Consider the following 17,877-nt stretch of genomic DNA (forward strand, 5'->3'; position numbering starts at 1 on the left):
ATTAGATTATATTTACATTTGTTCAGACCATTTTTTATTTTTTTTTATTTTGGCAAACAGACATAAACCATAAATATTTATTCATATATCTCCTGTCAAAGATAGATTTTATGAGGTATTTTAAGTCATAATTGCAAGAGGATAAAAGCTACGTTAAAAAAATAAATAAATAAATAAATTCTAGCACAACTTCTTCTGCTCCTATTTACTGATTTTCTTTTGCATTTTATGTCAACCTGAACGCTTGCCTTTTTTTTTTGGTATTTGGTGGATGCAAAGAACACAAATACCTCACCGTTAACTCCCTAGCTGGAAAAAGTGTGCGTCCTCAACATTTCATTGGCATTTCAGTTGCTCTCCATAAAGATGAAAACTTGGACAGAGCGATAAGAAAAGATGAGACTTCGGTACAAAACAATACGATTGTGGCCGTCACATCACCGAACGTCGCTGAATGCTGAGGCAATTAATTATGGTTTGCATCATCACCCTGGAAAAAGTGTTTAATTATTTTTTGTCGCACTCTGTTGCACTCGGAGAGCATCATGGAGTGTGCTCGGGCTGACAAAATGGATGCTGGCAGGGAACCAGCTAAAGTGCGGTTTCACTGCCTAATGGCCATTGTACTGGCAGACCAGATGGTCTTCGTAGTGCACCGAGAAGTGACTCAGCATCACTCGTACTCGCCATGATCAAAGCGTTGTAGTATGTAGCAGAACATCATAGCGACGTTATAGAATATTAATGCGGCCTCGGGTATCATTGGATGCGAGCATCTATTTGCCTGGATTTACGCAGCAGTCTAAACGTCCCTGACATACACACTCTAAATGTTATATTACAACTATTACCGCTGTTGCGGCCGTTGTTTGCGATAGTGTTTGCCCATTTAGGCATAAAAAGGAATTCAGGATTTGACGTGGACAGTAACTTTTCTCCCAAAGAAAGTTCCCCCGTCTATTTAAGGTACATGCGTTTGTTTGAAATAGCAACAGTTCTCGTCAGTCTTGAGTAGTGTCTTTGAAATGTTTTAAAAAAAATAATAATAAATTACCCAATAGATAAAAAATAATAGACTTGTTTTGATTCTGAACGCCAGATTGCTTGTTGAATGTCTGTAAAAGTCTTCATCGCCCGGCCGATGTGGTCACGGGACTTGTTGGTAAATGGATATTTAGACTTAGACAAAAAAAAAATAAAAAAATGATGAAATGAAAACCTGCATTTTGACTCTGAAACTATGTAATTAGTTAACATTTCCAAAGAGAAAATAACATTTTAAATTCGATATTTTGAGTTGATTATGTTCTTTGATAAATTTTTGAATCCATGTAACCTCACACATTATAAACATTTTCTTTCCTAATTTCCCTCCGTCTCCTTCAGTCTGTCTGCGTGCGCCCATCGAACCTTTTCGGTGGTAAGTTCACCACCTGAAACTACAAAGGTGCAACAGATTTGCACTCCTTGAGATCCATTCCACCGCCCCACCTCCACCAGTTTAAGCTCTGCGGGGAGTCACTCACAGACAAGACTGTACTTCAAAAGAGCACCGCATGCAAAACGTTCACACAAACGCTGCGCAGAGGAAAATGCTTTCTGTGACAGTGGAAATCATTCAAATGTATCCATATTAGAATAATAAATTAGGATATGAGCAGCATATTTCTTCGTATTGCACATGATGAAACTTGGACTAAAAGAATCTGCTTTGGTTTAGGATTTAGTTTTATGTTGTTCGTTTACCCAAGCCCGAGTGTGAACCAATCAGCTTCCTCCAACCCTTTGTGGCGTGTCCAGGTGTTCCTCGTTGTCTCGTTAATTTGTTTGTATTTAGTTCCCGTTCCCTGTTTGCTTTCACTTCTTGTTGGTTCCTTGTCGGACTCAGTTGTCCTTCTGCCTGTGTCCTCGTCTTTTTTTTTTTTGTTTTTTTAAATCCTTGTTGTTTTGTATTTTTGAATTTACCAGTCCCTTCTTTGACTTTTTATCTTCAATTAAATTTAAGTTACCCCTGCCTTGAATCCCTGTGTTTGGGTCCAAAAAACCCTAAAACTGCTGAGTGTGTTTGGATGGGTTTTTGCAGACGTATTTGTGTATTTCACCAACGCCATGAGTTTCCCAGTGGACTGTGTAGCTGTCTGGACAGTCAGATTTATGATCAGTTGTCTGACTCAGCCTATGGATGTTTCTATTTCTGGGTGTCCCCCACTCCAGTAAGGTGGTGATCGGTTGTCACAACCATTAAAATAAAAAATATATGTGTTGCACAGCAGTCATCCATGGAATTTACCAAAAGGTAGGCTAAATTCAGAAATAAATCTGAATTTGGCATGATAGCAAGGCAGCTTTATTATATATTTCATACACAAGACAACTCAATGTGCTTCACAAAAACAAAGGCAACACGGACAACCATTTATAAACCAACAGTAAACACCCTTCAGAAGCAACGCATTACTAAAAGTGTTTAGAAGACCTTAATCAAAAGGTTTTAATCTGGATTTAAAAGTATTTACACTCGGTATCTCCACTGACTTCACTTCTATTGGCAGCTTATTCCCAACATTGAAATGCAGCTTCACCATGTTGGCACTGAACGTGATTTTTCCAATGGCAGAGAAATGTGTAATGCGTAAAATATGGCAATATATGATTCGTGATTAATCAGCATAGATAGTTTCAGCGATGCCGTATGTGAATACGGTATTGCAGTGGTGCTTTGCTTGGCACTTCAATCACCATGTTGGTTCGGCTGGGCTATTTCTGTGTTTCTATTGATTTTGTTGGATTTGGTCAACTTCCCTCATGAGACAAAAAACATCATGTCTCTACGTGTGAGTGTCATCTGCTGATCTGAGTGCTGAGTGAGTGCGAGCGTGTAAACCAAGTCCATGTGGTGAAGTCAGGTTGCAGAAGGCGAGAAGGCTTTGTAGATGATGAAGAGGATTTTGTGGTGGATACTCTAGAGTGCGACTGGAGGTTTCTTTATTTCTTTAGTCCAGATCTTTATATATATATCTATATATCTATATATATATATATATATATATAATTTATTTTTTATTCATTATTTTATTTATTTATTTTATTCATTATTTTATTTATTTATTTATTTTATTCATTATTTTATTTATTATTTTATTTATTGACATATTTATTTATTATTTTATTGATTGATATATTTATTTATTATTTTATTTATTTACTTATTTATTTTTATTTATTTATTTATTTTGGGGGGGTGATGAAAAGACGTACAGAGATGATCACAGTATGCAAGGTGGTAGGTGGTGAATGAATTATTGATAGTTGACGGATTGGTATCACACTCTATGCCAACACGAACAACACTAACCCGATTATAGTCTATGTTTCTAATATGGAGAGTGACAACATAAATTGCTTATGTAATAATCCACTCATAATCCCATTTGCATGTTACAGGAGGTATATTATCACCGACCGGTGAAAGCCAAATATCAAGCTGATGTGTAAGATTACTCCTCCATGCAATGTTCACATTGCCGAAGAGACGAGCCAATCGTTGCCACTTTATATTCTCGGATCTCATTGCTACCTGGCTTGTTGTGGCACCTCGAAATTCGGACTTGCTTGAATACTGTAAAACCCGCAAAAATGGTTTGTTTATAAATCCACATATCTGGGTGTGAAGTTGAATCAAAATAGTGTTGACTCACACTTTACTATATATTTAAAAATGCACATTATCTCTGCTGGTATGCATCCAATAAAACACCAAGAATATGCCTATAAAGACAAAAAAACATAAAACCTCGTTGAGTATTCAGCTTCATCTTACTAGCCAGTGTTGTTAATAAAAGAGAACCGGTGATGTTATCCAGATGAATGCACCCAGATTGTACTGTGAATACATTTCCACAAATCCAAGGAGTGGCACAATGTGTGCATAATGCAAAAGGACTGCATGTTCTCAGTCTGCCCATGAGACTAATAATATTCCAGCAGGATCCTTTCTATACTAATGACTTATGACTTGCTGCACTTGCCCTGCCACTACAACCCCCCCCTTTCCCTATTTTTATGCTATAGGACTGACTTTCTAGATCTCAAGTACCCCGCAAGCTTAGCCACGCCCACGTTACATTTAAAGCATAATATTTCATTTAAATGTACGTATACACCGTTTGGATCAAGTGAGGTGTGGTCAGTGTCAATCTGCAAAGTGCAATTTGGTCGAGAATGGTGACATTTGCTTCAAGTGGATTTCTCCGAATAAATAAACAGCCTCGCATGCGTTCATTTGCATAAAACCACGAAAATCGGAGATGTTTTAAATGAATAGCCCGAGGATGGAGTGCGGAGGAGACGCTTGGTAGAAGAAGAAAAAAAAAAAAGTGAAGTGCGAATGCCACACAGTGATTCACCAGCAGACTGACTGACGTCTCTCCGGTGTTGCACAGCAAGTCCCGCAGCTCGCTGCTTGCTTATTTTGCACACTCGCGCGGAGCCGAGCAGTCGCCAGACGCCGCAGCAACACATACGGGGAAAAAAAAAAAAAAGAAGGACAGAGAGAAGTTGAGCAACGACTGGCGCTAGTTTGCGGCATGTTCAATCTGCGGCAGCCTTCGTTTCAAAACACCGACGCAGCAACTGTTTGATTGTTTTTTGTTTTTTTTTGTGTTTGTTTTTGGTTTTGCTGGCTTTCTTTCGTTCGCCTTTTCTTGCCCTCTGCAGCTCATGTAAAGAAAGAAAACGTCTGAGCAGCGCAATGATGTGGACCTCTCATGATACCGCTGGATTTATTTTCTTGGCTGGATTTTGTGTGCATTTTGGATTCTCCTTTGAAGGTAAGACTTCCAAAGGCTGCATGTTCTGAGAAACTGTTGGGGGGGAAAAAGTGCGCATTTTTTGTTGTTTTTTTTTTTCTGTAAAAGCAAAACGGCTCTTTGGAGGAAAGCGTTAAATCACATGAGATGGGTTATAAAAACGTCCCAGACAACGCCGTCACGATGAAAGACTGAGCGCCCCCCTCCAAAAAAATATGCAACTGGTGACTGCTTGATATGTATTAGCGCATTGGCTCCTTAATAATAAAATATTCCAGTCCTTAGGATCGGAAATTGCCTCGCCATCCAACAAATTGTTCGTCATCGCTAAATGTCACTGTCCGAGGTCCTGAAAAGCATCTGTCCTTCATCCTGCATTGGATTCCACTTTCTCGCTGCTTTTTTTGCGGGCGTTCTAATTAAATACTACGAGTTTATAGACGCCCACGGGCAAAAAAAATACTCACATTTTCTTCCTCCAAGGCTTCCTCCAAAAGTCAATTCTCTGTCTTGCTTTCTGCGCATGACATGCAGAAAATAGTGAACAGCTTATGATTTATATTTTTTTATTGGACAAAGTAGCTCTTTTGAACAGAAGAAGGGAGGGGCGGTTTCCTTGAAAAAAATAAACTGTCTAGGTAGTTAATTCCCGCTTATTTCTTTGCGTCACCAAATGACCCCCTACAATGCTTTCTCTCATTCCCGTGCTCTCCATCTTCCCTTCTCACTCATTATCTCTGCAACTCCCGCCCCCACGCATCTCCCTTCCATCTTCTGCAGGTCGCTTCACTGATCTCCCCTCTAACATGACGGTTAAAGAGGGACAAAACATAGAGATGGCGTGCGCGTTCCAAAGCGGAACCACGTCAGTTTATTTGGAGATCCAGTGGTGGTTCGTGAAAGCGCCGGAACCCACTGAAGCCACGGACGATGTGGATACCGAAGAGGTAAATGAGAGCGACGTGACTTTGAAGTGAGGTCATAAAGTTTGTATATGTGCTTCAAGTTCCCCTCACATTGGGACATTCAACAGTTTTACAGTTCAGATAACCCTTCGGTCGACTAACTTTGCCCGACCAACCACCCAAAATAAAGATAACTCCAAGAGTGAGCCGAGCACATCCACGCAAGTGCCCCCAAAAAGCACATTCTGACGTTTGCCTCATTAAATAGCGCCTTAAAAAAAAAAATCATCTCAGCGTCTTATGTTTTCCCGCTACGGCTGCTGGATGATGACAGCTTGATCTCGATCCAATGAGCTTTCTCTGCTTAGCGGCTGAGAGTGTTTCAAATATGTTTACCGCATTCAAGATGGACGTCGACGGCGGCTTACATAATGAGCGGCAGGTAGCTGCGTGTGTCAGGATTGACAAAAGGTTGGCGTATTGTTTGTGAGAAACATCAAGCTGAGCTCTTTCAATCACCGTGACTCGAAGCAGAGATATACAATGTGTGTGCGCGTCGTGTGACAAGGTTTCGGAAATCCTCCAGGCTTTAATTATTGTTCTATTGTCGCGCAGCTCTTATAACGTCATTGGCCAGGCTTTGATGTGGATTTGATCCCACATGACTCTTGGGTGTGAGGCTTAAGAGGCCTACTGATGCACACATTAGAGTGTTTATCACTTGGGTGGAATTTATCGAAACGATGACAGCACAAGATCGCAACAAGAAAGTGATGTGTTTGAAAGGATGACATTTGGAGCAAAATAGGCAGCAATTAGACGAGGGGAAAAAAATCTGGGCTGATAGCGGGAATGTGTGGGTTGATATATTCACTTTCAACATCCAAGGACATACAGTTTGTGAGCAAGTCAACACATATTGGTGCGAGTTTGCTCTTGAATTGTTTTATTCCATACTATGGGGGGAAAAAAATGCAGGTTTAGAGATGACGTTTGCCTGCACGACTACCTTAATTCGAAGTAGCGCATATTCAGCAAGGTGCGGAATTTTTCGAGTGCATATTAGCATCAGGCTGTTGATGCAAATTTGAAAGCTGCTTTTTTTTTTTTTTTTTCAAATCCCCTCATCCTCCGCAGCCGAAATGCTGGCCATATGATTAGGTACACCTGCGCAGTCTAATGAGATCCAATACAAGATTTGTATACAAAGATAATTATGATCATTTATTTTGTTGCAGTGTCATTCTGCACAACTGTAAACTTAAAAAACTATTAAAAAAATGTTAAATTAATATCTATCTTTCAAATTCATTAATATTGATTCATTTTTTTTTATTTTTATTTTAATTCAAGTTTGTTACTGGACCTCCTTGATTATGCAAACATGCAGCATGTTCAATTAAAAAGCAGCTGGAAAATCCGATGTTGTCCTGCTCAGAGTAAGCAAGTCAGCAATGATGTCATGCTCCTGAGTCGCAAATCACGTTAAAAAAGTGGATTGTTTCATTTCAACTTCTTATCAGCAACATGCACAAATTTGCGGTGATACACTTTGGAAAGGGGTGCAAAGTCTTGTGGCAGGGGAGGCTGATGTTGTGCCACTGGTGTGCTGTTTTGCTCTATTTCACGACAAATACGCTCATTTTATTTATTTATTTTTTGCCGTCATATTGGCACGCTTTTCAAGTGTCCCCGAAATAGATCTTTGTTACGTAATAACTGCTGCTCCACATCAGTTTGCCAATAAGTGACACGAGGCAGGATGGATCTACAACCTGCTGATTAAACCTAATTGTCTGCTAACCATGTAGATGCAGCTAGGCACCGGTTCATGGCCAGGGTACTGGACCTTGGGCCATTTGGTACCCGGGCCACACAGGATGCAGATATAGAATTATGTACATGCCCCAGAACCCATCCTCTCCACATGTCGGCCATTACTTAATAAACGTCAGCGTTCTCAGCAAAAATCCAAAAAAATGCATCTGTAGCACCAACATGACTTAAAATGCTCATTTATAACAAAACTGAACTAACTTTGCTGCTAAATTAATATGACAAAAATGCGATATTTATGTCGTGTTTAGACAAGTGGGGCTGTATAGAACAAATTCATGTAAAGACACTTTTTGACTTGACCTCCCCTTTAAGGGATGAGATAATCTTTCCTGTTGTGTACACGCAATTTGATTCTTTTGTGTGTATGCCTGATAACTAAAATTGTTTGATTTTTTTTTTTAAACCATTTTAAAAAGTGAATATTGTGAAACATCCAAGCTAGTAACTACGAGTTGCAGTCTTTCCTTGTGCTGCTCAAGTAAAGCCACAGCAGTATGTAGTAACACGGCTGTGAAAGTGTATTTAAAGGGGATGTCGGTGCCAAAATTTTCTTCACAAAAATATGTTCTTTGCATGCTCACTAGTGGAAGCATGACATCCCGATTAATAACGCCTTTGCAGAATATGAGTTAAGTCGTAAAATCCACCTGTTTTTAGCCGTCTCAGGAGGCCGCCATTTTGTCACTTTTGTCGACTTAAAATGACATCACAGTTGCTCAGGGCTTTGCTAACGACCAATCATGGTGCAGCTTCAGAAAACAGGTGTACCGTGATTGCTCGTTACCTCTTATGTCATTTTCAGTTGACATAAGTGACAGAATGGCCGCCCCTTGAGATGGCTCAAAACAGGTCGATTTTGCTGCTTAACTCATATTCCGCAACCGTAATATTAATCAAAATGCCGTGTTTTATACTAATGTCGGTGCATAAAACATTTAACTGCAAATGCTTTTTCTCAGGCTCGACTTCCCCTTTATTTTCATGGTTAAAATGTCAAATGATGTGATTTTTTTTTTTTTTTTTTACAAACTCGTGATGTTCAACGTTCACGACGAAAGGTTACATGCAAAATGACTTTCATGATATCATGTTAAAAAAAGTCATGTATAATTCAGTGAATGTCACAATGCCAGCGATCCCCTTACCCCATTGGATATGCAGCCTTTATTCATTAAACATAAAGAACAAGGTCGCCTACAATATATAAAATGCAAATACACACTAAATGCATACGTTCTTGCTCTATTTATCGACGTATGAGAGCCACGCCATCCATAGACTTCTCACTCGGCACTGGCCTTATTTCTGTCAGTTAAGTAAACCTTACCAAATGTACAGTGCATGAGCCTGTGTGGGGCCGATAACACATCAGAAGACCAGTTTCTAACCTAAGGGGGGCTGTAGCAAAGAAGGGGCCAGCTGATAAATGTTTTTTTTTTTTTTTTAATTAATCCTGGCTGATAAATGTTTATTTAAAAAAAAATAAAAAAAAATATTAATACTTGCTGATAACTGTTTGTTTTTTTTTAGTTTTTTTTATTAATCCTTGGTGATAAATGTTTATTTCTTTATTTTATTTATTTTTTTTATTAATACTTGCTGATAAATGTTTTGGTTTTTTTTGTTTATTTTTTATTAATACTTGCTGATGTTTAGTTTTTTTTTTTTTTTTATTAATCCTTGCAAAATCCTCACTAAATATGAACAAATTGTTCTCATTTGTCCACTTTAGCATTCACGACTCATTTACTTGATAGATGCCCAAAAACAAACAGTCATGGCCGAGTCTCGTTTCCTTCCGAACAATTTGAACGGCTGCGTATTCTATGAATATGCATTGCATATCCTAAAAAAAAAAAAAAAAAAAAGGACTTCTCATCTCTGAAAACTGTTTTACACAAGTGCACACCTTAAAAAGAAAGCACAATTCATTTGGACGGCACTGCTCCAACTCATCTTTCACAACAACTGCTTTTGCATTTAAAATGAGATGCTGCCAGTGCATAATCACGCACACACACACGCAGAAAAAAAAAAGCATCAATCTCACTCCCCACCCTGTAAAAAAATAAAAAATAAAATAAAAATATCTAGTCACGCCGCTGAAAGGATTTGCTACAATTATGATGATGTTGATTCAAGTCGGAGCAAAAGAAACAGACGAGAGCGGCAAACCAAATATGAGCGAAACGCTTGCTGTTCCAAAACACAAACAAATTGTTGCTTCATTACTTTGGATAAGACAGCAGCAGCTCTGATTCAATCCGGCACTGAATCAAGGTGTTCTATACATCACCCCCCCGCCCCCTAAACAAAATGGCATGTTTATTGACAAAAAGGCTGAAGGATATTACCCATTAAAAACCAAAACACAATATTACGTGGCGTATATTGTGTTGCTGCGGCTCCCGATATTAAAATGTCTCTCCAAAGCGACTGCCTAATGGAGGATGCGTACGAGAATACCCTTGATGATAGTAAAGTGCATGGATGAGGCACGTCAGGAGTCATTTCACTTTAATCAATATAAACACTGGCTTGTAGGTGAGGAACACATTTATTCAATGGGCTCTTTGGTTATCACATATCAATAAATAATTGAGGTCCTTCATACATACTCGAGTATGGTTGTTTTTTTTTTATTTTTTTTTTTTTATTACTTTAGGCTATCCAGCTATCAGTGAGAACGCTACTAGTACTAGTCAGGAGGCGCTAGTGGTGTAATGATACACGGTGAACTAAAAGTCTGATATATAAAATGAATTGATGCACTGTGATATGTCGTGCTGTGAATAAAAAAAAAAAATAAAAAAAAAACATTTCACAGTTACTGTCGCCCACTCAAAAGGTTTGGAACTGTGAGACGTGAAGTGGTTCCGAATGACGACGAGCTAATTTTCACTCAGAGTAGTCAATCTAATATTTGATTACTGATTTCATTCTGCAGCGTTCAGTGATGCAAAGTTTTACAAAATGAGTTTCCACAATCGTTGGGTTTTTAAAATGGAAAAATGTTGGCAAGTGCGGGAATATAATATGACAATTTGATTTCCCAACGTATGAGTCTTCTATTCTGCTGGTGTGGATTTGGTTGACGAGAAAGATGATCGTTTTTTTTTTTTTTGTTTTTGTTTCCCGGACCCGCCAATCTAATCCGGCCTTTGCTGTTTGCCTTGAATTGGTTGATGTCTAAGTTGAATTTTCTTTTTTTTTTTTTTTTTTTTTTGGGGTTACCCGCCCCCGCCAATCTAATCCGGCCTTTGCTGTTTGCCTTGAAGTCAATACACTAAGTAAATCTTTACAATCCATTTCCACAACTAGTTCTATTTGATTTCGGATCAAGCTTGGATATAAGGAACAAAAAGAAGAAAAGCCGAGTTATATATGTGCAGGGAGTAACCCCGGACCTTTTCAAACACGACTTGTGAATCTTAAGAATCAATTTATTGCTTTTTAAAATATTGCGAGGAGTTGAAATGAAAGCAAAGACACTGGTAGGTTATTAATGCACCGATTTAGCATTCTGAAAAAATTAATGAAAACATTAAGCAAACGGATATAAGCTGCATTTCCGAAAGTATAGCGCCGGTAGATGCAGCAGATGCGATAGCATAGCCCAACGCGCTAAAAATATGAGCCGAATGTGCATATTTGTCATGAATTTCTAAAACGTTCCTTTTACATTTAATCGCTCCAACGCTGCCTGAAGTGAATTGCAGCTGGACTTACCTGATATGGACTACGTTCCACTACTTTTCCATTTAAGTGAGATAAATTAAAAAAAAAAAAAATGAGAGAGGACAAAAATGCAAGTCTGCCCTGCAGCTAAATATGGAATCAGCCGACTCCTGCGCTTCAAAAATAAATGCGTTATAATTGACTATTACCTAAAAGATGCACTGGCGGTCTTTAACTAAAAAAAAAAATCAAGTTAATCATAGCCAGCCATTTATTTTATCCATCTTTTTTTCAAGTTAGTAAATCGGGTGGGTGTACCAATGAGGAATAATTGAATCGGTTGAATGCCCGAGTACAGCCTCCTCCGGCGCTTTAACTGCCATCGAGCCACCTGGAGTCCTGATGTACAATGCGTCATTCGGGTAACGACCGGCATCAGCCTCGTAGCCCACACAGGGTCGGTAATGATTGTAATGCCATCCAAATGGTTTGCGGTGAACATGAGCTTGCTGCAGGATGCCGCTTGGTGGACGCGCACACGCGCACGCGCGCACACGCTGACAGGTGCTTCCTGTTCTCGTTTGTCTATTGAACGGCTTGAAGCTCGCTGTCAGGCCCAGGTACACTCGTCTGAGCTTTTTGTTCTTTTCGAATCAATGCCAGCTACTCTTAATGTATTGTGGTGAAAATTCTCACGGCATGTGTTTGAATGTTTTTTTTTTTACTAACTTTTGTAGGGTTGGTGCAAGATTATGTAAGTGAGGTATGAAAGCCGTTTTCTTTGTTGGTTTTATTGCGACTCTGAAAATGATACGCATTATAGAAAGTGGATGGTGGGCACGCCTATTCGTTTTAGGCCACAGGCCGCAGCCATGTCTAATTGGGAAATATTGCTTTGGCACCATCCTGTGACCGTGTAACTGCGTTAAAGTGGGGGGAGGGGCTTAATTCTGTCTGTGGCATTTTGTGCCATCTATAGGAAATGATAAGTTCAAAGTTCATAATTGACTTCCTACCACTTTATTCATTTTTATTTTCTCTTCATTATGCCTTGCACCTGTTCAATGACGTAATTTTGGCATCAGAAAGTGCTTCATTTTGCAACATAAAATATTTTTGCTGCAAGGTGGTTCAATTGAAGTTTCTAGCTGATAGCTCAGAAATTCATTGCAATAATTAACAAGTACTATACTTGTCTGCGTCGGTTCTCTAGGTTTGACTGCCGGCCTTCATTTTAGCGAAATTATTAATATTAAAGAAAATGAAAATTTACCGCATGCAAGTATGGTATTTTTTTTTTCTCTCTATTCAGGTACTCATTAAAATGCACACATACAAAATAAATCCTAATTAGTCAAATGCTCGTTAGTGGCTGAAGGTCTTTCATGAATGAATAATTACAGACTTAATTTGAATGCTCGTTTTATATATGGGAAAAAAAATGAAGCAAAACTTCTCAGTCAACACTTTTATGTGTTATTTCGTGCGCATCGAAGCACGTTGGTGTGATCGTCGTAAGAATGCGTGGCTTTGTCATTACCTCCCGATCATCTTTTAGTGGAAGATCATTCTCTCATACGTATGTTTTGAACTTTTCCCGCGAACCCAAGGGACCCTTTTTGGCATTTCTGTAGCGAGCCAACTAGCTAGCAGCATATTTTTCATTTAGTGGAAAAACTGAGGCCTTCGTTTAAGAAAATCAAACGTAAGCCCTTTTTAAGGATCCACTGACAAGCTGCGTTTTTATCATCTGTCGGGATTCTGACACTGTTTTGACACGTCCGTGATTAGAATATGCTCTATAATGTGTTTTTAATGCTATCTCGAAATGATTGGCGATGAAAACCCAAATCACATTCAATTGATGTCTGACTTTCTTCCTTTGCTTGATTCTCATCCGCGCCGATTGATATGACGCCTATCAAATAATAGCAATTTCTCGTCCAGCAGCTGCGATGTTGCATCTGCAAGCACTCGTTGGCGAAGTCACAGTGATTGTCTTGGTCTGGCGTGATTGGCCCCACGCCCAAAACACAATGTGTCACAGTTTTGACCCAGTGGGATCAGAGCTCTATTAGCGGCATCAAGAGCCAGTTACCAAGCATGGCTTTTTTTTGGGATGAGCCGAGAGTGAAAATGGGTGGGGACAACATTGCTTGGATATCTTTGGCACAGGATTAATCATCCTTGGAATTATGATAATTGCCAATCATCAACAAATAAACACGGGCGTCGCTTTGTTTCTATCTGGAGCTTGTCCGTGCCAAGAAAAGTCTGATTTTAAAACGGCATTCATGTCTGAGCAGCGACGGCTTGACCCATGTTGATTGTATTTGGATGAAGAAGATGGTGGATGAGCAGATGGAAAAAAAAAAAAAACATACGGTAGCGGTGACGCAATATTAGGTCTTGAAGCCTCGAGGGAAATATGTGCAAGATTCATACGTGCGTGCAAAGTAATTCTCATTTCCTTTCCCGTGTGAATCAACGTGGCGCTTTTTATTGCTCGGACAATGACAGGAATCCAGTCGGCGCTTGTAGCGGGGACTCGATTCATTAAAGCAAGCTGTCAAGTCCTTTTTTTTTTTGTGATTAGGTAACAGTGGGCACGTAACTATTCATGATATTCTCAAGGTATAATGTTTGAGGCTCATAATAATAAAATCAGATCACTGACTCTGCATCAGGAGGGCTGGAGCCTTGATCTGCAAAAAAAAAAAGAAAAATATTGACTCGTTATGACTCAATTATTCATTAATTGTCCTTAGTGTATCTTTAGTGTGCATGGCTTTGTGGGGAAGGGAGCTAAGGAGATTGAAGGTTATCGGTTTAACCTTACACTCCTCCAGAGACGAGCGAGTGCCTTTGTGTGAGACATTGAACTGCGAATTGCTCGTAACAAGCTGGTCGGCACGCCGCATGGCAGCCGCTCCTGTCGCTGATTGAACGGCTGAATTATGTTTCAAATGCACGGAGATGTTTTTTTTATACGCTACTTGCCATGTTTTATTGTATTGCTTGACATGATTTATTCTAAATCAGGTGTGGGCAACCTACGGCCCGGGGGCCACATGCGGCCCGTTAAACTTGAAAAAAAGTGAAATGAATAAACCTTGTTCATGTTTTATTTTCTGTGGTTTTTCAAAGACATATATATTGTAATGCTTTTGTTCACTTTCATTACAAATTAAAAGTATTTTTTTTCTCCGATGAGGTGAGGTTACCAAAACACTCCAGCCATCTGCTCCTGCTCAAGCACAATGAGTGCAGGCGTCTCGATGACCGTCATCTGAGCATAATGTGAAGATGATAATGACAAGGAGGCGTGGCTTGGGTAGAAGAGTGGTCGTATTTCAACTCTGTGAATGAGCTGTTGCGTTCCAGTGACGACTATTTGCAGCGTCTAACCCGAATCCGAACCTCACTCATAAATCATTTTATCCGGATATGCACAGTGTCTTCTGTTCGTATTTTTGTTTGAAGGTTACGGTTGACGATTTTATTCGACAAACTCATTCCGTTTGAGTTCAGTAAAAGCCCTTGAATTATTTGATGGATCAATTCTTGTCATTGTGGTACGGCAATGCATCTCGCTCGATAAAGGGGCCCTGAAGAATTAGTGAATGGTTCTTACTCGTCTCCACGATGCTCATGGTCAACAGTGGCTATGATGTCATCAGTATCTCCGCGCCTAGTTAACATTTTGTTGTTCTTCCACACTGTCATAATTGTCTCTCTATTGAGCGCTCTAGAATCGCTTTTTTTTTTTTCTTTTTAATTGTCCGTCTTTCCGTTGGCTGGCCATTATCGTCTTTTGCACTTAATGACAACGTTGTCTCTCATTAAATGCCATGTCATGGTATCCTGTTCTGCAGAAAATAACAGGTATTCAGAGAGAGCTCAATCTTGAACATTAAATAACGAAGAATATCTTAACAAACGAGAACCAAGAAGGAAAAGAAACTTTTCATTACTTTGCATTATTTATGTTATCACAAGAACATTTTTAACCACTGATTATCACACAACTACACGGTCACGCAGATAACTATTATTTCTGATGTCTTGTCTTCAGATAAATTAAAGTGATGTAGTAGTTTTCGGGCTATAAGGCACACCGTATTAGAAGACGCAGTGTCAATAAACAGGTTTATTATTATTATTACTAATAATAATAATATTATTATTATTAATTACTGAATTAATTAATTTATTTATTTATTTAATCATTTTTATTTATTTAATTAATTATGATCATTATAATTATTTTTTATATTTGCACATATAGGACGTACTGATTTATGAGGCGCACCGGGTTATACGGCGCATAACTGCACATAAAGAGAAACAAACCAGTGCAGCAAATAAGTCAAACTTCATTCCAATTCCATTTGACATGCCTACTGGAGGCAAACCCGATTATAAGACTCACTGTCGATTTTTGAAAAAATGAAACGAGTTTGGGCCTATTAGTCTGAAAAATGCTGTATATATTATTCACAAACTTAATTCATTAAAATGATCCCACCGTGAGTTTTAAAACACTGTGATTGAAATTCAACTTGTTGTGTTGTGTCATGTAAAATATTCTCGATCCATTTTCTCTTCTTTTCATCCTTGGCTACACATATTCGCTCCCGGGCATATTTTCACGTCTGCATTTAATTCTATTGTACATGACAGAGGTTAAACCATTGTCACATATCAAAGGTCAGAAACAAACGGTGGCCCAACCCAAAAGCAAATCTGCTAGACAAGACCGTGCTGGTGATGTGATTTTATCTATGCTGCCACGATTAGTCGTGACACTGCTGTTCGACTGTCAACCAAAGGAAAGTTAATCCAATTCAGTGTCACGATACAACTCGTCAGATCCACGGCAATCCTTTTCAGATTGGAGAAGGAGCTCCTTGAAAGGCTTGCGATTTGACAGAATTTCCTTTAGATTCGAAATGGCCGCTGGCCTCTGCCCCAGTAAAGTGAAGAGGATGATTTGTCAGACCATAATGCTTTCCTTAAGGACGTGAGATCCAATATGGCGGAGTTTTATGGCCAATCGTAATTAATGTCTCTAATGATCTTCAGTCTTCAGATTCATTTTAACGTATAATTAAATCGCAGGTGCTGCTTTGATTGGTGGTAAATGACGTTGACTGTGTTCACGCTCAAATCGGCGCAGTCGGACACACTGCCATGCAATGACGTGACAATTTTACAATTTTTAGGGTTACCTAAGAAGTTTTGGACAAGAGATACAAAGACTAATGTGGCTTTTTTCCAAGTCATTCTGAATTGAAACTTCCTCACAACGAACATCTCCGACAGAATAGCACATAGCTCGTCATAATAACCCATGAGATGTCTTGCAGTTCTGCATAATTAATTAGACTGTATCTAATCCTCCCCAGTTGATGGCATCAAAATGAATAAAACAAATTAGTCATGAGAGGATGCATCAATTTTGGATTTGCTGGCTTTATTTTGGTGTGTGGAATGAGAAATGTCACACTTAGATGAATTTGTTTTTTTGCCAATGAACAGAATACAGTAAAGCAGAATGCGGGCGATGACGCCTTTGAACGGCGCCATACACTACTGTGTGGAGTATGTGCTGGGAGCCGATGAGCAGGTTCACTTGATTGATATTCTCAAAAGTTTGGAATGCACGTGATGAATTAAAAAGTACGAAACAAAAATAATGGTTGCAATGAATACTGAATTTTATAGTCTTTTAGTCTCAATGTGTTTGTCAGAGTTGTGATTCAAGGTTTTTGTTGCGCCTTGGAGGAAGAAATAAAAATAACAATACACAATTGATTTTAAAAAAAGTTGCCTTAGTTTGCACTGTGTTTGCAATATGCTTGCTGGCAAAGCGTATTTTACAGATTTTTTTTTTTTCTTCTATTGTTGACATTCAGGCATTGACCGTCATTTTTCGCACTACTTGTGCTTTACTCTGATTGCGTTTTTACCTCAAACGGAGTTTGCTAATTTAGTCACTACAGAGAAGAGCAGTTAAATGCAAGTGGATGAGAATTTATCCTCACCACTTGTGAAATAATCGCCATGCCCCTCTTCATATTCATAACAAAACAAAAGCGCTGCTTAAGAGACTGCATGTAGGGAATCCCCCGCACTAGGGCCCCCTTATTAGCCGTGGCTCGTAGGAACACCCGATTGATATTGGTCCGCTCCAACAGCACAACCGGAAACCCTCGTAGACACGTCAATGGCACATCTGGATTCGTGAGTCCGCTTCCTGCAGGCGCTGCTTTCCTTCTTTGCCTCAGGCCCCTGATTACCGGGCGCACTAGGGACTCAGTCGTTCACACTACACCGACGGGCAACGACTTCAAATATGCGAAGCTGCAAGTACATGTCGGGATTCAAACCCAGAACCTCTCCGTATGCGAGGTAGATTTGCCAGCCATTTCAAAGTGTTGCCGCAAATCAGATTGTTATCGTCAGCAATTTTTATTATGCAAATTCCAGTTTCATGATTAAATTTCTTTTGAATAATCGAGGTGTGATAACAAATTTATGGGCAGTGGGCTTGTTAAAAATGGTTTTCTTCCAAGCTAAGAAGCCAAAATTTGGGGTTGGTTTGTTAAGCCTATCAGAAAATTCATCTTACAGTCACAAAATAT

At 39.2% G+C, this 17,877-nt stretch overlaps 1 protein-coding gene across 1 annotated transcript in view; it reads left to right on the forward strand.

Annotated features, from left to right (window-relative positions):
* Window positions 1-4,172: 4,172 nt before the first annotated feature.
* The window catches only part of vstm2a (V-set and transmembrane domain containing 2A), a 34,961-nt gene continuing 21,256 nt past the window's right edge, over window positions 4,173-17,877 (forward strand). Inside the window, exons 1-2 of the mRNA XM_088282380.1 lie at window positions 4,173-4,829; window positions 5,589-5,755. Coding sequence (XP_088138506.1) covers window positions 4,751-4,829; window positions 5,589-5,755 — 246 coding nt within the window. The 5' untranslated portion in view covers window positions 4,173-4,750. The remainder of the gene's footprint in view (window positions 4,830-5,588; window positions 5,756-17,877) is intronic.

Source organism: Idiotropiscis lumnitzeri, chromosome 19, assembly GCF_059441095.1.
Source record: "Idiotropiscis lumnitzeri isolate Australia: NSW breed Sydney's pygmy pipehorse chromosome 19, RoL_Ilum_1.0, whole genome shotgun sequence".
NCBI lineage: Eukaryota > Metazoa > Chordata > Actinopteri > Syngnathiformes > Syngnathidae > Idiotropiscis > Idiotropiscis lumnitzeri.